Raw genomic sequence first — 24,802 nt, 5'->3', positions numbered from 1 at the left:
ATTACAAATCGCTGCCGTGAACACATTCTGAAATCTGAATACATGTATATTTATAATTGGTATGTTTCTAATTAGGCATCCACAAAGATCCACGTTAAAATTGTTTTATTAATATAAATAATGACTTCCCCAAAACTATGAAGAAAGAATATCAATTATGTATCATGCAAAAAAATACTCTTTGAGCAAAATGATGATAATCTTAATAACATTACAGGAATCGTTACAGAAAACTGACACATGTAATATACTCTTTAGTTAACAGATGTGACCTTAAGATTATGGAGAAAAATATTCCAGCGATTGAATTCTTTTCTTTGCTTACGAAGCATCCTCTCTCAAAAGAAAAATTGGGACATGTGGAAATACGTAGGAACAAACCATGGTTTGAACAAGCAGAGAAGAGAAAACAGGCAAAATTACGTTGGCTACGAAATCCGAATGAAATAACTACACAAAATTTCGTGGACATCAGGCGGGAAACTTCCAAAACTTTTAGAACAAAGAAACGCGATTTTTTGAAAGCGAAAATTTAGGAACTTGAAGATAATTGTAAAAATAAAAACATTCGGGACATGCATAAAGGGATCAACGAATTTAAGAAAGGCTATCAACCTCCGGCTTATATTAAAGAAAACTCATGGAACAGTTCTCATTGATACAGATAGCATTTTAAATAGATGGAAAGATTTCTTTGACGATTTGCTTAACACACAGCCAAAAACTAATGTGCGTGGAGAAAAGGAGATGCACACCGCAGAACCGTATATTCCAGAACCCAACCGAATAGAAGTAGAAATCGCTATAAAGAAATTAAAGAAACGCAAATCTCCGGGTGTAAACGAAATTCCGGCTGAGTTAATTTTAGCTGGACGCGAAAAATTTGGAACAAGATACACAAACTCATTCTCCTTATCTACAACAAGGAAGAATTGCCACAAGAGTGGAAATGATCAATCATTGTTCCAATCCACAAGAAAGGCGACAAAACTGACTGTAATAATTATCGAGGCATTTCTCTTCTGTCAACATCCTATAAAATCCTTTCAAACATACTATTAGCAAGATTGAAATACGCAGATGAATTTATTGGAGATTATCAGTGTGGATTTAGACGAAATCGATCAACTATCGACCAAATATTTACCATTCACCAAATACTCGAAAAGAAGTGGAAATACAGTAGCCCGGTGCATTAACTATTTATTGACTTTAGAAAGGCTTACGACTCGGTTAGGAGAGAAACATTGTACAACGTTCTTACAGAACTTGGAATACCGAAAAAGCTAATTAGATCAATTAAGGAATGTTTAAATGAATCCCAAAGTAAAGTCCGGGTAAGAAAATATTTGGCCACGAGCTTTCACGTGGAGAATTGCCTGACACTAGGAGATGCGTTGTCGAAATTATTATTCAACTTTGTCCTGGAATACGCTATAAGGAAAATCAAAGATAGCAACCAGGGCCTAGAGCTGAATGGTGTTCACCAGTTATGCGTACGCTGATGATGTAAATTTAATAGGGGATGATAGAACAATAGAAAGAAATGCAGAGATCTTATTAAACGCTTGCAGGGACAAGAGTTTAAAAGTAAATGCAGAGAAAACTAAATACATGGAAGTGTGTCGGGACCGTAATACAGCAAATTATGAATGCGTTAAAATACTAATTCATACTTTTGATAAAGTGGAGACTTTCAAATATCTAGGATCAGTATTAACAGACAAAAATCATATTCACGAAGAAATTAAATGTCGACTAAAAGCAGGGAATTCGTGTTATTATTCAGTTCAAAATCTCTTTTTGTCGCGAATTCTGTCGAGGAATTTGAAGCTTAAAATATATAAAACGATAATCATAATTGTTGTTCTGTATGGTTTCGAAACATGGTCGCTTACTCAGAGAAAAACATAGACTGAAAGTATTTGAGAACATGATGCTCAGACGAATATTCGGACCCAAGAGGAACGTTAATGGGGAATGGCGGTAACTTCATAACGAGGAACTACGAAAATTATACGGCTTACCAAACATTGTTAGAGTCACCAAGTCTAGAAGGCTTAGGTGGGCAGGACATATGTTCAGCGGTAAGACCAATCGGAAAACGACCATTAGGAAGACCTAGGCACGGATGGGAAGACAATATTAAGGTGGATCTCGCAAAAATAGGAATATAAAGTAGAAACTGGATCCAGTTGGCCAGTAGCGTACCCAGGAATTTATTTCGGGGGGGGTTCAAACTAAATATGAAGCTATTTTATATTAAAATTGCTAAAATTGCCCCTAAAATTAGGCAAAATTTTTAAAAAGTCGAAATTTCGGGGGGGTCCGGACCCCCGTGTCCCCCCCCTTCCGTACGTCCCTGCAGTTGGCTAAGGATAGAACTCAGTGGAGATCTTTTGTGAACGCGACATTGAACCTCCGTGTTCCATACGCTATAGAGTTAGTTAGCTTACGAAGCATGAGTAGGCGCCTAGGCTGATAGTACAAATGGATTAAATGCGCATTTACTGTAAAGATCGATTCTACTGACATTGGATAGTTTGTATACTCTTTGTGTGCTAGGGCCTAGGGGAGAAAATGAGATAAGATTTCATATCAGGTTACGTCACGTATAGTCGCACGCCTTCATTTTCAGTAAAAATTGAAAAACCAAGAGAAACCAATTTCACCTCACTTTCCTTTGTGGCAGTCGGACACAAATTATCACACTTATCTGCAAAAAGCACTTTTCAAAACGGATTATTGGGAGAGCCTCCAGTTCCAATGTTGGGGGGGGACATGTATCCCCATTTCCCCGGAATTTGTGCCCGTACCTAATGCTGAGACAACTTTCCAGCATGAGGAGAGGGGTATATCCTCTCCTAGCATTTATTGCAATTTGTGCCCAAGTAGTGGAAGTGGAATTAATACATATTGATGAGACTACTAAACGCACTACAGCACGAAGTTCAGTTTGAAATACTACAGACGATTCTTTTTAAAAAATGGAAAAGCCAAGAGAAATCAATTTCATCTTACATTTCTTTGTGGCAGTCGGACACAAATCATCACACTTATCCCAAAAAGCACTTTTTAAGTAAGATTATTGGGGGGGACAGTCCCCCCCAGGTCTAAGATTGGAGGGGACATGTCCCCCTCGTCCCCCCTGGGATTTGCGCCTGTGCTCGTATATATACGATTTCATCCAACTGAATAAAATGATATGAGTCAGTGTAAACCCTCACGTAGTCTTCGAGAAAATCTCTTTTAAAAAATCGAGATTTTTTTCATAAATCTATAAATCGGTGATGTAAAATAAGCACGCTATCTGTTAAGATCAAATTCATACTAAAGTATATCCTCATGGAGGAATTCATTCTGACACCAGCAAGACTCCAATACACAATATGGTTAACCAAGTATAACCGAAAATTTGTGTTAACTCCCAAACTCCTATTTTAAAATTATATCTTTGTCTAAATATAAAACATAATTAATAAACTGAATTGATCTGAAGAAAAAAATATATACTTCAAGGTAAATTATTGTGTGCTTTTCGACAAAAAATAACTTTTATGGCATTAAACATATCTCTAATGTTGCAAATCTGCCCCAGTTAATAGTTTTCACTTTTTTAAATTTTGCTAGGATTATTTACGTATTTATTTATTGTATATGATAAATATGCAGTATTAATAAGCAGAGTGTATATATATTATATATTCTTGTTGGATTTTTTATAAGGATGACTCCCACATCTCTTTATTACTGACTCTTAATGTCAAAGAAGGGACAAACGTTTTATTTTTTATTGTTTAGACTATAAACATTTTTATTTCAACCTGTACTCTCCTTTGTCATCTTATATTCTGACGTTCTATTAGTAAAACTGTATTAATACATTTTATTGATTCCTGTAGAATCCAAGAAATAATTGTCCATAGAATGTTTAAAGCTTGGCTGCGGTCTGATCTCATCTTTAACCTCTCCAAATACAAGAAACAGCAAACAGAGGCCTTGGGAGTTCTCCATGGAGTCACAAATAAGGTAGGAAATAAGAAGTGTTCTTTTTTTTTTTTGTTTGTTTTTTAGTTAGACGTCCCATAATTATGCTTTTTAGGAGAAAGGAGACGATGATTAATACAAGTGAATGATGATGGACGTATTGGTGGAAGAGAAAGTGGGAGGAAACGGGACTGCCGAGAGAAAACCCACGACCATGATGTCCACCACAGACTTTTGTGGTCGGGGATCGAACCAGAGACCCATGTACCAGAGCTAAGTGTTCTACCACTGAGCCACAATGCCCTCCTAGGAATAAGGTACGAAATGAACAAAGTGATCAAACACAGTCCATGTTTGGAATGGTGGTCCAAACGAAAGCTACATTATGACCAATTAATATTTGAAATTATTATATCGTTACACGACAATGAATAATCATAGTAATTCCGTATTGATGTCAGTGTCCTGAGATTCATCTGCCAGTGATGGAATAAGTTATAGGTCACCAGCTCAATTAGGTCACTTCGGATTCTTTTTTTTTTTTTTTTTTTTTTTTTTGTCCAGGATATCCAGCCTTGCGCTTCGCACCTCAGATCCAGTTTAAGCCTTTGACCTGGTCACACCTGGAGACTCAGACCAGCAACCCTGAAGCAGTGGAAATGTAAATTTTGAAGCATTGTTGCGAAATGTTCAAATAAGAACTGAAAAAATAATTTGTTTCACTCCTGGTGTGATATTTCTTAATCAAGATACCATGTTTTCAATATCTCAAATATAATTTAATGTTTATTCGTCTCCTCCACACTAAAAGATAATACATTGACCTAAAAAAAAAATCTTTCAGCTTAGCAGCATCTTTTATATTCTAAACGACAAGTTTTACAGAATAACTTGATTTATAGTTGACTATCGCTTATAGGAAACATATATAGCTTATCCTTTCTGAGATTCTCACACATTTACACACTAATTAATCTTGTAGTTACGTTTCAATGCAACGCTTTGAGACATACAATCGCAAGCAACAAGCGAGGAAGAAAATTCTAGAGTTAGTTACAAGATAGATACATATATATAGAGAGAGAGAGGCGTGATAATAGTGTTTGTTAGAATTACATTAGGAATCTGACACATACTCCCCGTGTCATTCCTGATGAGACATTTACATCGTGACCGGGAGATGGGTCTGCCCGCGTCTAGTGTGTCCGCGGTTTGACTCTCTTTAAGTCTTTCGGGCTACAGGACATTAACTTCGTGACCTGATCCATCACTGCATTTCCATTAAGTTATACGTTCTACATAGATGGAGTGATTCCATGAAATGGGCGGTGGTATAGAAACCTAGAGTGTGCTATATGAACTGATTGAAGGTGTTAGAGCCTGTCTCTTTCAGGTGCGCCCTCGAAAAATATGAGAAACATACTTCGTCCCTACCGCCGCCTCCCTCTGACGGAGGAAACCCTCCATTTGCTTAGGGAAAAGAAGTGAATGACCTCCGCTGTGTTGCCAATTTGTCATTCAATCGTTTGGTCTTGACGAGTGAAGATCGTAGGCTACTTAGAATGGCTAACAAGACAGAGCACAGCGAAGCCGCCCTCTAACGGAGGAAACCCTCCCTTTGCTTAGGGAAAAGAAGTGAATGACCTCCGCTGTGTTGCCAATTTGTCATTCAATCGTTTGGTCTTGACGAGTGAAGATCGTAGGCTACTTAGAATGGCTAACAAGACAGAGCACAGCGAAGCCGCCCTCTAACGGAGGAAACCCTCCCTTTGCTTAGGGAAAAGAAGTGAATGACCTCCGCTGTGTTGCCAATTTGTCATTCAATCGTTTGTTCTTGACGAGTGAAGATCGTAGGCTACTTAGAATGGCTAACAAGACAGAGCACAGCGAAGCCGCCCTCTAACGGAGGAAACCCTCCCTTTGCTTAGGGAAAAGAAGTGAATGACCTCCGCTGTGTTGCCAATTTGTCATTCAATCGTTTGGTCTTGACGAGTGAAGATCGTAGGCTACTTAGAATGGCTAACAAGACAGAGCACAGCGAAGCCGCCCTCTAACGGAGGAAACCCTCCCTTTGCTTAGGGAAAAGAAGTGAATGACCTCAGCTGTGTTGCCAATTTGTCATTCAATCGTTTGGTCTTGACGAGTGAAGATCGTAGGCTACTTAGAATGGCTAACAAGACAGAGCACAGCGAAGCCGCCCTCTAACGGAGGAAACCCTCCCTTTGCTTAGGGAAAAGAAGTGAATGACCTCCGCTGTGTTGCCAATTTGTCATTCAATCGTTTGGTCTTGACGAGTGAAGATCGTAGGCTACTTAGAATGGCTAACAAGACAGAGCACAGCGAAGCCGCCCTCTAATGGAGGAAACCCTCCCTTTGCTTAGGGAAAAGAAGTGAATGACCTCAGCTGTGTTGCCAATTTGTCATTGAATCGTTTGGTCTTGACGAGTGAAGATTATAGGCTACTGAGAATGGCTAACAAGACAGAGCACAGCGAAGTCCGTGAAATAATTCTTTGTGGCAACACTACCGCATCCAACAATTAAAAGATCTCGGCCGCAGCAAGATGTCCCTCCTCTTTCGAGGAAGGTACGGCAAAATACATATAGACAGCAGCGCCAGGAGGGGTACACTTGAAAGAGAGAGACCCTAGTATGTCTTTTATAAATGCCTATTGGTAGTTAGAAACGTATCCAACTGTGGATATTTTTATCATTGGCACAAATAGTACTTCGAAGATGTTAAATTAGGTCATATTTCTCGTGACGTCATGGATGGATGTGCTTAAAGGTAATTTTATTCAATTCGGAATCCTCAAATTAAGTATAAAAAGATCGGTTAGAAATGTATTCAAGCATCTGTATTCTTTAGTAGTGACAGGATCCTTGGTTGTTTCACTTATTTAATATTTCAAGGCGTTAAACTTTATCCTAGTTTCATCCTCGGACTGTAACCCAACGTACAAATAATTCGTTATAAATATAGATTCTTTTTATAGAAATACAAATACACTGAACAAAGCAAAGATTATTTTAAAATAATAACTGTGTAACAAGTTTCGCAAACTAACTGAACTGAACGCTTCTTATCAGAGTTCAGAACTAGTTTCTGGGATCCTGTTATGTTTGTAGATGCAACTCCCTCTTGTTTTTACAATGTCTGATGAAGCCAGTATGTTCAGTTGGTTGTCGAAACTTGTTACACAGTTATTATTTTAAAATGAACACTAGCTGAATCTGCGCTCTCTACACAGCGCACCATTCACATATGAGCATGAATCTCCTTGTCATTCTTCACAACATCTGTACATGTCCCTTTAGAGACACACGTGAAAGACATCTTGAAAGAAATCAAATGAAATCTTTGAGTTTTACGTCCCACGATTATGCCGGTTAGGCTAAAGGAGACGGTGATGATGAGAAATGAATGAAATGGTGGAATGAAGAAAGTGGGAGGAAAAGGGAGAACCCCGAGAAAACCAACGAGCATGGTGTTTGTCCACCACAAAGTTCACATGGAAAGACATCTTGATAAACATCGTCAAGGGATATCATAAAGAGGAGATGTTTTCTATTATTTTTTAAATATCTCGCGCCGTTTGCAAGATTTGAACCTATTTCTGGTTGGAGTTCCTAATTCATGTATGATCAGTGTTTTCTTTCTTCTTGCATGCAATATATAATAAACAAATACATTATACTCACAATTAATTATACTGTCAGTGATATACCGTGTTCATTGGGCAAAACACCCCAAACAATAAAGATTTATCTTACATTGGAGATATGGTTATCTTTAGTTTTTCATTGTCATTTGGCCATGAAATAAACGCCTGAGAGATATACAACCCCTGTATGCAAACATGTTGTGTCGGAATGCATAACTTGTAGCATATGGCAGTTTTTAAAAATTTCAACACTTCCAGTGTACTCTTAAAAATGTAATAAAGAAATAATAGCCATGGATTTTGAAATATTGAATTGGAACTGAACAATCTACAGAAAATTTGCAATCGATCAGTGGAAACAGCATCTTTCTAGATGCCTATGGTTCCCGAATACTCAGTGTTGAAAGGGTTGACAACAAACATATATGGTATGACTTAAAGACTAGAGAAAACAATGCATAATCACTTACTTTTGCTAACGGTGATAAGCAGAACCTCTGATGGACAGAATGACGAAGTAGAAAACTAATGATGAATAATCTGACTCTCAGAGTTTGACGTCAAAATAGAACTTCCAATACCCGGAAGAGAACCCGGTAGTATTTATATGATTTTTCCGTCATGTCAACATTCTTTCTGCGTCTTCCTAGTTCTAGAAGTCATAGCCGGTCATTTGTATTGTAGAAGTTAAGGCACTCTAAATTTTCCCTTGGATTATGAATCCTAAAGAATATCCAAACTGCCTCCACTTCATACATTGCTTATTTTATACACATTTTCCAAATTAAATAAAAATTTTGTTTAATTACACATTGTGGTACACAATAATATTAACATCCACAAACATATAAACTTTACTTGACCACAAACATAAACATTATTTGACCATAAACATATAAACTTTACTTGACCACAAACATATAAACTTTACTTGACCACAAACATAAACATTATTTGACCATAAACATATAAACTTTACTTGACCACAAACATAAACATTATTTGACCATAAACATATAAACTTTACTTGACCACAAACATATAAACTTTACTTGACCACAAACATAAACTTTACTTGACCACAAACATAAACATTATTTGACCATAAACATATAAACTTTACTTGACAACAAACGTATAAACTTTACTTGAACACAAACATATAAACTTTACTTGGCCACAAATATATAAACTTTACTTGACCACAAACATATAAACTTTACTTGACCACGAAAATATAAACCTAGCATTTTAATATATAGATTGCTTTGTTGAGTGATTTCTATTTTTAGTTTAAGTTATGTAATGTAGCAAGGGTAATATGAACCAGTTAGTTATTGGTATTTTTTAAGGAGCTGTGTCAAATGCAACATTTTCCACATTTACAATTATCGCGACTTGTTAACTAAAATCTTCCGTTCGTTATTCTCCAGATTATTGAGGCTAAACTGAAGAAGAAAAGGATGAAAGCCGCAGAGGAGCCATCGTCTGCCAGTAGTGAAGAAGACTCTATAGGTAAAGCAATGGATTCATTCGAATTTAAGACAAATTAGTTTCGTTTGACGTTATCAAACCAGGATAGGCCTTCAAACACTGAGAAATCAATACTGAGACCGGAAGTAGTAGAACGTCTGGTTGCAATAGAAGAAAAAGGTCAAAAATGCATTGACCTTCAATCTGAATCCATATCGAAAATAGCTTCTCGCTATCTACAAGTATTATTATAGGCACCAATATTAAAACTCAAAGTTTTAGAATTTTTATGGTGCCTACCATTTGATTAGTTTAACTGGAGTTCAGCGTCTCTTTTAGCACCGCGGCTATATAAGAAGAGGACCTACAGCTTAACGTGGGATCCAAACAATTGGAAATCGAACTTGGGGCTTTTGCACAGAAGGCGTGTAAGGTAATGTCATGAACGAAGGTAAGGCAAACGGTGATGATAAGAACGAATGAAATGGTGGGTAGAATGAGCAAAGTAAGGAAACAAGAGAACTCTGTGAAAACCCATGCACACATTGTTCGTCCACTAAGGTTTACACAATATCTTTTGTAATGGACATATCTAAAGGCAGGCTTCACCCATATTGATTTGGTTTGAGCTGAATTTATCGTTGCTTTCAGGAGCAAAGTTATATGATACGCGGGCATACAGCTTCACGTCAGATCGAAACCTCATGAGCTTCCTCCGAGAATCGAATCTGGATCTTCCGCGCTAAAGACACGTACACTTTCAGTATAGCCACAAGAGAGCTGTCGCAATACGCGTTAACCCTGAGAAACTAATGTGGTACCTACCATTTTAAATATACCTCTTCTTTTATGCCAATTTGACACTTTCATGCATTTCAGAAACTAACAACGACAGTGCTTTGATATTTTACATTGTTCCTCACAAATTCCTACAAAGTATGGAGAGAAATCTTCAAGGAAAATACAAGATGTCCTACCAAGATAATTACAGGTGCACGTGTTCTAACGTTTGACTAATCTACTTCTTTATAGGTACCTAACGTTTACCTCTCTTGTTTGCCCATAGAATTAATAATTGTCTACTACAGCGACTCTGAAATGGAAATTTGTGGTTCTAGAGACAGAAAATTACGTAGTATATAACATTTGCTTCTCTTGATAGTCACATATGCGTAATTTCAATAGTGGTTTGGATGCCACTTGAATAGTAGGTCAATAAGAAACACTATCAGAAATTCCTTTTGTCTAAATGGTTGGCATGTGCACTTTCAGTGTGCGAGACCTGGATTTTATTTTTTATGGGAGCTCATATTGTTGAGATCATGCCTTAAGCGGTAGGCCCACGACTGGAGTTATCACACATTGATGATTAAAAAGCAGGACAGATTTAAGAAACCATCAAAACCAGATTTATATCCAGCAAAATTTACAATAATACTATAGTACCATTTATTTTTTTTATTTGTATTTCTTTATTTATTTATTGGTCTAAATAGAAACCATATGCTATAGTACTGTGTTCAAATGAAGCAATTTAGTTCTCACGTGTTCAGTACCACTGATGCTCGTTTCATTTCCTTTCGTTCTCTTGCGAGGAATAAGGTTTAAAAGTCGCAGCTTAATCAAGTAAAGTTCGACTATGTCATTAAAAATTCTCATAATGTAGTATTTGTAGCACAAAATGGCCCATTTAATATGAACGAATGGCTGGTTAAAAGTGAACTTGTTTATAAACATCTATTATGTATTAGAGAGAGAAAAGTGGCGCCGAACATATAGAAATTATGTGTAATAAGTTTAAAATTGTATCAAATAAAAGTTAATCTAAGGTACAAGTTGTTTAAAAGTAAAAATTGAATTAAAAAAGGAGAGCAAAGCTCCCATATACTTATATGAATGCACGCCATCTTCTCTTCCCCACTGACGCTCGTTTGCTCATTTCACTCGCTAGTCAATTCTCTACTGGCGTTGTCAGTGTAGCCAGTTCCCATTCAAGAAAGACACCTCGACACAAATGAAAACACCTAAAGGCGATGTTAAAGCATAAGATTATATGAATATCACCTGTAGGTTAAAAAAAATTAGAAAATCTCAAAAATAAATTCGAACGTCAGAACGAACCTAGTAAATACGGAATTGTCCTCCTAAATATGGATGTCCGATAACGCATCCATGACTCATACAGCATCGGAATTAAAGGAAAAGGGACATTAACCTCCAAAGACACTAACCATTTACCCCTAGCAGCAACAATGCTTTCAGCCAGTTGGCGCATGGTTGGCTTTTGGCTTTCTACGCTTGCACTTGAAACACATGCTTTCATACAATCTGCCTTTTGTTGTACTTGCAAGCTATGCTTTAGACACTTCGCAGAGCGCAACTGTCCGTTCATTGGCTATTGACTTGCCGCAAGCATAAAACGCTTGCGTCAAGCTTGAATGGAGCACTGAATGCAAGGTTGACCCCATGTAACTTCGTTACTGGAACCCAGGTTGCAGCATGGTTGCACGTTTTCCAGGGACTATTGTCATTATTTGTTCTAAATAGAGAGCGAATGGTTATACCCGCTCATATACAGATGCTTCTAAATCCTGGTTTGATACCAAAATATCATTCAATTTTATTATTGTAGACTATGAACTAACACTTGAGCTCTGCACTAGCGCTTGAAAGATCATCTGATCTCTTTCGTAAGAAAGAACACCCTTGTAGCTCACACTTATTTTAGTTGAAATTGTAATTGAGGAGTTTACTTTCAAAAGGGAGCATTTCAAACTTATATTTTTATTTTTACTTTATTATTGTTATTATTTTGCCAAATTGACATTTAATGATTTCTCTATCTTTGGGATGAAATGTTCCACAATTGTTAATTTTATAGAAGAAGTTAATAAAGGAGGTGGATAAATATTTCTTTTTTATAGGCATCGTGATTTCTGGATGATTTTAGATTTACTTCGAAGTTGCACCATCCGAGCGTGACGTAATGTCACGTGGTATTATAAAGGGTCAAAGGATAAGGTTAGATTTACTTCGAAGTTGCACCATCCGAGCGTGACGTAATGTCACGTAGTATTATCAGGGAGGCAGAGGTGAAATAAAACAAGCCCTGCTGGGTTCTAACATTCTTCGCTCGCTCATGGACGCTCAGCCATGTTTTGTAACGTAAGTATATCAGTTTTTTAAATCAATAAAGTAGTGTTTGCAAAGTGGACTAATTACCACGTGACATTACGTCACTACCTACCTGGTGATGCAACTTCAATGTAAATTCAACTACACCTGTGATTTCTATCAAAAGCATTCCCATTTGCATAAACTCTATCGTCTAATCCTCCACCTCCCAAAAAACATGCCATATATTCAGAAACTATTAAGGGCCAAATTTCTAAATAAATAAATAAAAAAAATCTGGAGATGGAAATGATTCCTTTTGAAAATAAGGTAATGAATTTTCCTCCTCTTTGTCTCTTGTTCAGGAAGAAAGAAGCGCTTGGCGTTCCTGGATTTGCTGATAGAAGCATCTGAAGATGGAGCCACCCTAACTATTCAGGACATCAAAGATGAAGTGGAAACATTTATGTTCGAGGTACACATTTAACCATATCGTCTATGGCCAGGTTACTCTCGATTCAGCCTTTCTTCTCTCATTTTTCCCAGGATACTTTGCGGTCGGTGACGTCACGTGGAGGTATCGCCAAAGGATGTTATAAAATAGAGGATCTGCCCATACTACAAAAATCTTGAAGCCATACGTCACAGCCATACATATCCTATGATTGGAGATTTTCTTACCTGTCAAAGGTTATTCCGAGTAATTTGTTCTCACTCCTATTTGTACACCCAATGTACAGCATGTAACCTTGTATAATAAAAATCTAAAGGAACGACTTCAATAAAAATAAATAACACACACACTTCATTTTTACATTGCACCAACATATATGTCGGAAACGAGAGTCGCCAATCAGATGTGCGAATGCCAAGTTGCTTCTTTGGCCTTATTCAGTTAGTAGGATCAAGATACATATGGGCAGATAATATATTTATAACATCCTCGTGTATCGAGAAATATCGTTCAAGAGAACAAGTTAAATACTGCATACGCAATTACGCTAGTTGGTATACTGTTTCAAGAGGGGCAAAAGTCCCTCCACATGACGTCACGAACAGGGAGCCAATCAGAAAGCTAAATGCGAACTGAGGCTGTTATTTTATATATATATCTTGGTCTATGGCTGGTTCTTGCTACAGCTATAATAAACACATTCAGTCAGTAGAGACTTCCTTAATCTCTTGTGTTTTAAAAAGCTTATAACTGCAATTGAATATTAAGAAGTTGGAGTGAACAGAAAGGTAGGTAGGTAATTAGAATTAGGTATGCCGTATAGAAATTAACAGTAATTACTGGTTAATAGATAAATATTCATTCGTACATATACATTAGTATAACTCCCATATAAGTCAGTCTGAATTACTGTATAATGTGAATAATTACTTACTCTAATAGGTTTTATACGAAGAGATGCAACGTAACTTTTGAACAAGAACATTATATTATGTGCTATAAATACTAGTTGAACTAGAATGTTAAAATACGGTCGGTTTATGTTGTAATTTTCTCTGTACTATGATGAAGGAAGTATACAGGAAACTGTTTCGTGATCAGTGGTCGTAGCTTCCCTGAAGAAAAATTTCCCTCGAGAACACAAAACTTATCCTTTTCTTATCAAATTTCCCAAGCTCATTGGGTGTCCAATTCTTATAACAGAAGTTATGTGATAAGATGAATTTAGTTGTATTAAAGACGTGCCAACCACATTTGTTTCCTTCATTTTTTTTTGCTTTTCTTCTTTTATTTTTCTTTCGCTTTTTTTTGTTTCAAAAAATACACACATTTACAGCCAAGAATGGGTACAAATTATGCTACTTTGAAGGGACACACACAAACAATTGCTATTATATTGGTTCATTTCTGAAGAACAAAGAAAAATTTAAACATTTGTATTGACCAACTAGTCTCCACGAGAATTTGGAGTATGTTTAGTACAAGGGATCCAGAAGCATGTAAAAATCACAAAATTTACAGGAGCAAGTACTTAGACGTACGATAACGTAACCAAATCTGACCTAACCTAACCTGAACTAACCTAAACTTACCTAATATTACAGAAATAAGCGAAATTCTGTCATTTTTTGGAAAATTATGCGGGGCCCTTACACTAACTTAACATAACCTAACCCAACCTAAACTAAACTAAACTAACCTAAGCTACCCTAAACTAACATAACCTACTCTAAACTAACCGAATGTGAACAGAAATTACCAAAATTGTAACATTTTTTAGAGAAAAGAGCTGGACCCCTTCTGCTAAACATAGGCCGAGAATTTCTCTGGATTTTCACGTTATATACTAAATTTATCTACGAAATTTTCCTCAAACTACGAACACTCGTGATGATAACAAGGTGGCAAGAGGCTTGTCTTGTAGGTCGTATCTTTGCGTGCGCTGCGCATGCGCTTCGATGAACATGTGCCGTATATGACACGCGATGTCATACATGTTTTTGGATGGACATTATATTCCACTACTTCCTTGGGAGGCTCATCACTTAACCTATAGCCCATTGAATGCATCTCTTCCATGATTACGCAACGCATCGCCTCGCGTAACAGAGGAGCGTCCCCGTGTACACTTCATCAGCTCTAATAAGTGACGTAGACGCATAGCTTTTCATATAGGAGTCTTCTTCTTCATCACCTCAACCATAGGTTGGTGGGCAACATGGAAATTTCAAACTTTTCTCTCCCTTGGGAGAGCTGTTTTATACTTTAATAAGGTCTCTTCTTCGTAACTCCATCTATATATTCTATCCTCGGTCTTTCTTCTAACTTTCCCTCTATCAACACGGTGATCCAATTTGAGTGCCGAATAAGATGGCCAAGCATGTTTTCTTTCCTATTATCTTCATGATTTGTCGTCCTTCATTAGCTTCCTATAGTACGTCTTCGTTTCTTTTCCTTTCGATCTGTGATATGTGTAGCATTCTGCGCCAACACCACATTTCAAATGATTCCAGCTTGGATATTTCAGCTTTTCTCAATATCCACGTCTCTGATCCGTAAAGCGCCACATTCCATACCAGGGTCTTAACAAATCGTTTACGAATGTCCAACGACACATTTCTTGATATTAACAGTCGTCTTTTCCTATTGAATGCTTGTTTAGTCTGCGCTATTCTGGAACTTGCGTCTTTTTCATTCTTCTGTCCGAAGATATTAGACCTAAATAGGGGAATATCTTAAAGTATTCGATTTTCTCTCCATTTAGCCATACGCTTGCCTCTTCCTAACCTGCTCTTATGCAATTTATCACTCTAGTTTCCTTCTTATTTATCTTCATTTTGCATGTTTTCTTCCAGTTGGTCGTTCAAGTTTGAAAGTGCTTCCTGCAAGTCCTCTTCGTTCTCCGCTATTAGTGCTATGCCATCAGCAAACCTTCTTATGCTAAAACCCTGACCATTTACTTTTACACCTTTATCGTTTTTATCATAGAATTCCTTTCATAACCTCTTGTATATAGCCTAGACGTTGAACAGGAGAGGTGAATCCACATCCTTGTATTAGTCCTTTACTTATTCTTGTTTTCTTCTCAAGACGTCAAACTCTAATGGTCTATACTTCGTTGCGTGGCAGTCGATGTGATCGCTTATAGTTGACCTACATGCTACTCACGCCTGAAGCACACGTGGCACAAAGCTTGAAGTATAACTTCGTAACATGTATACTTTATCTACCTGCGTATATTTTCTGCTGCTACCTCTTCTTCTTCTTCTTGGTATTGTATTTTTAATGTCCAGCAGTATATTAGGAAATGAATAAATGCTGGTTTGTTAGGATTTCTACTTTTGGATTTTTGGATCAAAAGATTCAATATATTTTAGGCAAAAATTTTCTTGTAGGCCTTATATCTGGAGAACTACACATAGTGTAACCAAACCGAAACTATTACTTAACTCAGTATGATACACTTATTCCGTAGAAAATACGAAAACTGGATTTAGGGGCCGTTCAAAAATTTTGGGGCCCCTGATCCAAAAACTAATTATTGGCCAAGATCGCAATCTTTTTATGTATTTTTTTGATCATCCCTAAGATTCTTGTTTGCTTGTGATATTCCAGCAATTATTAGAATCACGCTTTTAGATCTTAAAGATTGGAATGTTAGAACGTCCGTCCGTTACTCCACACGAAAGCTAATCTTTATATTCTACTTTTTTTTCTTAAATACACAGCTGCAGTAATTATCTCGGCCGAATTTGTCAATGGGGTCAATCTTAAAACCCCTACAGATCAGAATGCTTATTCATATCCCCTATCCCATACATAAAATTATATGCTAAGGTTACTCTTTTAGGTTAAAAGATAAAATATTTCTTGATGTTAAAAGCTTTCGAATTTGAAAATATTTTTGAGATTAACATATTTTTGGTGAAACTTTAAAAATGTTAGTAAGGTTAAAACCTCATCTACTTGAAATATGAGAAGATATGTTCTACTGACCACTTGAACTATTAGCACAGATTCATTCATAAATATAAATTTTGTTCCGTTTCTGTTTTTAAGTCTTCATCCCGGCGAAATTAAAATACCACTAATTTTACAGTAATTATGTGATATCTTCAAATAGATAAAAGATAATTGAAATATGGAACAAGAGCGCCCTAGACAACGTTATTTTGGGTGAGAAACCGTTATCACAAGTCATCTAGCGGTTTTCTGTTTTCAGCTGTTTAGAAACGCGAAAATAAATGCCGATTTTCAAAATGGCTCGAATTCGAAAGCAGATAAGTGAGTCGTGATAACGGTTTCTTATGTAAAATAATATTGTCTAGGGCTCTCTTGTTCCACATTTCGATTATCTTTTATCTATTTGAAGATGTCACATAATTACTGTAAAATTAGCGGTATTTTAATTTCGCCGGGATGAAGACTCTTAACAACTTATGAAGTCTGTTTACATAGGACATGTCGGTAACTATTGAAGACGAGTAATGATAATGGAAAATATGTTTTCAATCGAATACGTTGGAATTTTCTGAATTGGACCAACCATTTGGGCTCTACACTGGTATAGCGGCCAATGGTAAAAAAAAAATTTAAAAAATGCAACGTTGTCACGTCTTTGTCGGACAGCAAGGAAGGAAAAAGTGTGTAGTTTGAAGTACTCTGGACGAAGGAGAATAGAAGGGACGGCCACAATGAGGAATATGAGGAAGAATCACATGTGATGTCAATCCAAGGCAGTGGTGTCACCATCAGAAGGGGGCAGGTACTTTACTCTGGTTTTCGAATTTTGACACCGAGGAAATTTCAAATTTTATTCAATTGTCGTTTTGTCTCGTCTCGTTGACATCAGTTGGCCAATAATACCAGTTTGCCGTGAATGAATTGAGTTCAATTTCTTTTTCGTACGTACCTGCCTTCTTCTGATGGTGAAGCCATGCCTTGGATTAACGTCGCGTGTGATCTTTCATTGTGGCCGTAAATTCTATTCTCCTGGGTTCAGGATACTTTCAAACTACACAATGTTTCTTTTATTGTTGTCCATCAAACGTTGCAAGTGCCCAAACGGTTGCTCCAATTCCGAAAATTCCAATAGTTTAGATTGAAAACACATACTTTCCAAAAACATTGCTCTCTTGTCATTTTTTCGTATCGTCAATAGTTACCGAGATGAATTATGGAAACGGATTTATGGGACACCCTGTATGTGGTTGGCAAGGGCGCCGATTCTGGGGGAGGCGAGGGGGCCAGGCCCACCCAAAGCTCATGTGGGGCCCGCTATTGTATTTATGAGTTTACAATATTTGGCATAATTTGAGTGTAATTTGCCTTAAAATCTTCATATATATATATCCCTTCTGCATCCGAATGGGTCCCCCCAAATTTACAGAGAAATCGGCGCCATTGGTGGTTGGCCGTGGGGATACAAAACATTGTTGCATTCTTTCCTCACCTGTTCATTGGAAAGGGATGTTAAGTTGTAACGAACGTAATCATTTGATTTAATAGTTTATAACGTCACTTTATAAACAAACAACGAAAAATATACTAATGATAAGTTCAGAAATGTTAAATGCTTTCTTTATTGATTTACTTTTTTACTTTGTAGGGTCATGACACGACGTCGGCGGCAATTAGCTTTGGTTTATTTCTATTGGGATCTCATCCAAAGATACAGGTAATATTATAACTATTCGTGGTAAATTATTGAGTACTTTCAGTTAGGAGTTATAAGTCGAGGAAAAATCATTTTTATAGTTCATGTTACATATATTGAGTAACATATAAATTGGTCGTAAAGAGTCATTCCAACGCTGATATTCAGTCTAAGAGCACAAAGGAATTACGAGGGAAGTATGAGGCAGCCAGTTAAGGAACTATCAGTACTTACTTTCCAGTAATGCGCTTTCAGATACTTTGTACTCTTTGGCATGCATAACGCTAACACCAATCTAAGCTTTCCCAGTTGTGGGAAACTGATTTCGAAGTCCAATATGTCTACACGTGTTTCAAATGGAGACAAGTTCTTGGATAAAACACCATTAAGAGCACTAGACAAGAACACCACTTGTTCACCATGGTTCTATGGTCACGTGCACAAAACTATTAGACCACTTTCTTATTCTTAGGATCATTGCCGATAAAAGTCAGATTATACATCAAATTATCTAGTATTTTCGTATCAAATGTAGTTCCGGATTTTAATGGAGGTTCTATTGTTCGTCACTCTTCACTTTCATTTTGAATTATTAATTATATTTAGGGTGATATATACTTAACTCACCGGGGCTAAAAAACAAATTTCCACATTCTTGTGCCACAAGTTTGTGAGTTTTGTATGCATCGAGCACGTTAAGAGAGATACGATTTCAATTATACATCTCGTGGGAATATCTGTTTTCGGCGTAAATATTCTTAACGTTTCAATGATCAAACTTTACTAATATTACTTTCTTAATTATCATTTGTACCAATTTGGAACACAATCACGATGAACATATTAGTACTACCAAACACTGTTTTTCATTTGTTGTCGTTGAAGCAATATTGAGCGGAAATACAACATTGCATCAAATGTTGTATGCAACCCTAAAATTTAACACAACTCAAAATTCTTAAACATTCAATCTTTAGTTCGTAAATTATATTATAGAAAATATGATAGATATGTAAATAGCCTAACATGCATAACTACATACAAGATTAGAGTAGCTAAACTGGTCCATAAATAAAGGTACACGTGCGCAATTTTGCCACGTTTTCAATTTCGGCAGCGTATTGCGAAAGGTAGCCAATACATCTTTCTACATTAAACAAGACAATGGACTAAGCAGGATTGAAGGATAGTCATTGTTTGCTATTGTGTAACGTATCTAATATTGTGAGTTGGAAAATTTTCCAATTGTGATGTATGCTGTAAGTTTGTCTCTAAGACAATTAACGCATGGTCAAAGTCTAATTATTCAGCATACAACACTGTAAACCATTAGATTGTTTCACGTATGAGTGTGGTGTTTTTTTGACTCAATTGTAGTGGCAAAATATAATGTGTAGAATTTCACCATATTGGAAACACGACTCCAAAATTTTAAACTATGATGTTTTTATTATGTTTTGTTCTTGTTTGTTTTTTTCTAAGACAATATTTTTCTAATTAAAGAATCCAGGAGGTATTATGTGAAATTATTTCAGGTTTGTATAAATAGCAACTGAGATAGCAGGATTTTTGAACGGTTTAAATAAGTATTTAAATCAGTGTTATGTAATAACCTGAGATTGAAAAAAAAAATGTTGAGGCTCTGTAGACATTTAGATATCCTTTAGACAGGTTTTTCTTGTTTAAAGTGAGTTTTATCGTCTTCAGGAATTTTACTTTTTCATATCTTTTTTTTTTCTCCTGGACAATCCAATTGGCTCGAACTATTCCATACCTTTGTTTCATTGCTTAGTACTTACGTTTAGTTTCAAAAGCCATTGCAGTAATCCAGACGTCTTAACTTCTTTCTGCATGATTTGTCTCTTTTAGCCAATAATAATAATAATAATAATAATAATAATAATAATAATAATAATAATAATAATAATAATAATAATAATAATAATAATAATAATAATAATAATAAGTATTGGAAATCCTCATATGGGAACTTGGAAAATGAATTAAAACTTAAATTTTAGATTTTTCACTTAATTTCGACGAGAAATAAGTAAGTGCCATATATGACACACTTACAACGCACAAAGAACATGCCAGATGACACCAAAATCTCTTATTCATACACGTCAACATCTCACACAGCAGACATCTGATCTCATTTGATGTCTTTGATAAATCACAAAAAAGCTAAAGTGAAAAACGGCTATATGGCACGGCATGCGATAAGGGGTTAGTCTCGTTGTGAAGATTCCAACCTAGCTTTGTGTTAATTAGAAAAACGAGTTAAAACAATTATTTCTATCTTTCATCTATAACATTTGGTAAAAATTGTTGAGTTTGTATCTAGATATTATGAGAACTAAAAATATAATCTTGAAGCAACTTTTATTTATAAATTTAATTTTTGTTGTTTCATGCGTGCTTTTGTGGAGTGCAGGGGAAGAAGAGAGAAATCTCCGTATTGAACTCATATGTAAATCTCTCTCTTACCATCCCTTTACCTACAGGAATGTTGTATTATCCAAATTTAAAGAAAATCTAAGGATATGCCAAATATACATATACATATACATATCTTTGCTACTATATATATAGATGTGGTATGGAGTTGTCATCCTCTATTAACATTGTTTGAATTAATTTCTTAGGGTAAGAATTCCCAGTCTCCGTCTGTCCACAGCGGAAAGACAACACTCCACCCTCCAATACCAGATAGTACTTTTTTTCCCCCTCTGAAAGAAAGTTTTATGATACGATATACGGAAGGACGGAAAAGGTAAACAAACAATAAGGGTACGCGTAGCTTTTCAATACATAATTGACTCTTAAACACACTAATTCTTACATATTTTAATTATTATTATTATTATTTGATATTACAAACTGCTTCATCTGGTAAACCTGGAACGAATTCACAGCCTGTTTTGCTAGATTCGCTACGCCAGCTAGAATTCTTGTGAAATCGGTGGTTATCCTTTGATTTTCACACATCTTTGTCCTTCTGTTTTTATATCTATGTGTTAAATTTTGACAATAGACAAATATCCGTCTTTCTGTCGCCTTTTCGGTAGTGTTACAACTCAGGGTGTTTTATGGTTTTTTAGTTCTATACAGTATTCTTATAGCTGCTTAACAGAAATAAAACAGTAATTTTTAGTTTCAACTCACAATATAGTTGGCTAGGCTGATCAAGCATAGGTGACTGACCTTTTGGAGCTTAGTTGTCTTCTACAAGTTTTCCTTAAAAAAATCTAACTCAGTAGAGTCTATCTTTCTACATATGAAATCCAATATCTATAGTTACCTTCTCGATATAAACTTGAATATTACCAATACTTAGGAAATAAAAATAAATATGATTCTAAGTTAATTAATAATATAAATAATATATGAAAATAAAGAAAACCATTTCCATTTTGATATGCAAATTAATGAAAACATTTAAATATACTACTACATAAAATTTATTAATTAAAATAATAAAGACTGCGTATTACACTTTATAACATTATTCATCATTTTGGGAGTTATTTCAAGTGGACGCTTTAATAGTGCGCATGCATATAGGTAGAAGTATCACGATTCGTTTAGTTAGTATCAGTGGCGCAATATGATTTTCTTTCGGAGGGGCTTTGCTGTGATAATTTTATTCCTGGAAATGTGAACATTCTGCAAAATATTTTATTTACTTTAAAATAGTATTTAAATAAAATTTCAGGGGGTTTAAGCCCAAATTTTCCCCTTAAATACGCCACTGGTAACTTATAAGATATAATCTTATTACGTATTATTAATAACAATTCATAGCAGAGCTCAGACTTTCCGAAATGGCATCACAATCGTAAGACTAACTTCATGAGTCAAAGAAGTGTGAAAAACAATACTGAGAATACTGGACATTCTTTACAGATTTACTGAAATTCACGATCTCAAATCACTCAGCACCTTCTTCGAAGCTTTTGTATCTCCTAAAATTGAATATTGCTCTCCGATATGGAATATAGCCTGTGCTTCAAACTTATCCCGTTTTGATTCTGTCCTTAATTTTTTCCTTGTCATTGTCAAACAGAGTTCTTCAGTGCGTAGTCTTAATAAAACACAGTTTTTAAACAAACTCAATATTCAGATTCCACCTTATCCACTTATTCGACTCACGATGGCAGACTTGCTGCTTCTCCTTAAAATTATCAATGGGAAATTTAACTCCGAATTATTGGTCTCTGTTCTCAATTTTCGCGTACCTTATCGCCTTACTCGCAGTCATTCGTTATTAACATATGTAACACGCCAATGCCGTTGCCGTGGAAAATCAGCACCCGAGGCGAGACATACGACGGCGTCCCCATACATATGAGTGAGAACGACAGACCAGCCGCGAAGCGCCAGCACGGTTGGCGCAAAGCGCAATAAAATTTTCAAAAAAAAAAAAAAAAAAAACTGCCTTTCCTTGATTTTGAGCACTTTTTATTACTTTTTTCCTACCATTTTATATTCTCTCGAATTTTGCATTCCCTTACTTCGCCACCCGAGACTATAGCTCCGCTGCCCCACCCCCTTCCATGGCACGGTAACTGGTAATACCCAGACTATTGATTATACAACGATCCTATTATACTTCAGGTTGGCATGACTGTATAATCGTTTATCGTCAGATGTTGATATTTTTGACTCTGAAAATCTCTTTAGAAACAAATAACAGTCTCTGTAAATGTGGTACATATATTTTTATTATATATATATATATATATATATATATATATATATATATATATATATATATAATATAATACATACATATTTTTTTCTTTTTGTTATTTCCTATATACTTTGTTACATTGTTTGAGTATAAAGTGGACATAGGATCTGTATCTGAAACATTTATAAATAAATAAATATATAAAAAATCTTGCTTTGCTATTTCCCAAATACTAAGCGCGACAGAGAGAAACGGATTTAACCCAGTAATCAAGAGCACGGATACCAGAACAATCCAATGAAACTTTTCAGGATAGAAATAAGTTGAAAATGTTTAAAACAGTGTAACTTACTCGGGCTTAATGAATTTGCAAAATTGTCTATACTTTTTTGGGGGGCAATTTTGCTATTTGTAACATTTTTGTTTTGCGTGTTTGAAATGTAATAAATTTTGGTCTTACCGTGTTAATGTTCAGAATTTTACAGTGATTGTTCAAGACTTGCAGTGGCGAAATTATTCACACCTAACCAATGTTTCTTTGTTTTCATTTGCCAGGAAAGAGTTATGGAAGAGCTTAACCAGATATTTGGAGACTCAGATCGTATGCCTACAATGCAAGACTTAAATGATATGAAGTATTTAGAGAGATGCATCAAAGAGACACTGAGATTATTTCCTAGCGTTCCTTACGTCAGCAGAGAATTAAACGAAGATCTCGTTACAAGTGAGTATTAAGCTTTGGTGAAACCAGTGGTTTATTTGTGGATTTTGTAGAAGGGGGGGGGGACATTTATAAAGGATTGCTACTAAAACGTGAAGTTGAATTATTGTACTTTATTTATAGATCATATAGCCTATGAAAGGGGTATTTTACCTGGGAAGAAGACTGAACTAAGAGACAAGGAAGTCAAAACTTAGAAGGGGGAAAATTCCCAGGCTTCTCTGGCTACAAATAAATCCCTGGCCATTACAATGTTGTATACTTTCTACGTATTTGTTTTTGTGCAATTATTTCTTGTTTTCTTTGGAATCAATAAGGATTTTAAATTACGTGATTGTTTTCTTTTTTGTGTGACTCTTCCGATTTATTAAAATGTCTCTTGCTTTGTCAAAAGGAAGGTTTTATCTCAAATATGTAATTGCTATTGTGAGTGATAAAATTACTGGAAATTTGAAACGTTTGAAACGAATTTTGAAACCTAGACTTTCTCGAACTATGGTTTTTATTACGTCATTTAACCAAAGGGGGCACGGTGGCTAAGTTGTGGAGCTCTTATCTCTGGTGCGTGAGGTCCCTGGTTCGATTCCCGATCCAGTAAGTTTCGGTGAACAACATTGTGGCTGTGGAGTTTTCTCAGGGTACTCCTGTTTCTTCCCACATGCTCATTCCACTATTTCTTCCATTATCATTAACTTGCCTTAATCACCCGTCTCCCTTAGCCTAAAGGGTAAGATAGTGGGACGTTAAACGGAAATATTTCATTTTATTTAACTAAAATTTGTATCCTAAGGCGTGAAACAAAAGTTCATAATTTATTTAAAAAAAAAAAAACTGAGTATCTTAGGAGGCTCTCAAGCTAGGAACATGAAATCTGGTACATAAACTTGTCGTGTGTGTTCCAGTATTTTTCTAGTTTTCCATTTTAACAGCGAAAGCAATCATTTTAGCATTACTGGCATCCCGTTGTAGTCGGGGACAAACGTTCCTCACAGACTGCTGCAACAGGTTATTTAGCACCCGCGTACACTCTATCTTAA

The 24,802-nt window shown here is 35.9% G+C and overlaps 1 protein-coding gene across 1 annotated transcript in view; it reads left to right on the top strand.

The window, feature by feature from the left end:
• Positions 1-24,802, top strand: part of LOC145672904 (cytochrome P450 4C1-like) — a 114,892-nt gene that overhangs the window by 58,660 nt on the left and 31,430 nt on the right. The window contains exons 6-10 of the mRNA XM_081742105.1: positions 3,903-4,029; positions 9,085-9,166; positions 12,604-12,713; positions 18,301-18,369; positions 23,600-23,768. Coding sequence (XP_081598231.1) covers positions 3,903-4,029; positions 9,085-9,166; positions 12,604-12,713; positions 18,301-18,369; positions 23,600-23,768 — 557 coding nt within the window. The remainder of the gene's footprint in view (positions 1-3,902; positions 4,030-9,084; positions 9,167-12,603; positions 12,714-18,300; positions 18,370-23,599; positions 23,769-24,802) is intronic.

Source organism: Thermobia domestica, chromosome 16 (assembly GCF_964235325.1).
Source record: "Thermobia domestica chromosome 16, izTheDome1.hap1.1, whole genome shotgun sequence".
NCBI lineage: Eukaryota > Metazoa > Arthropoda > Insecta > Zygentoma > Lepismatidae > Thermobia > Thermobia domestica.
The sequence above is the reverse complement of the archived record's forward strand: the minus strand, read 5'-3'. Positions and strand labels throughout refer to the sequence as shown.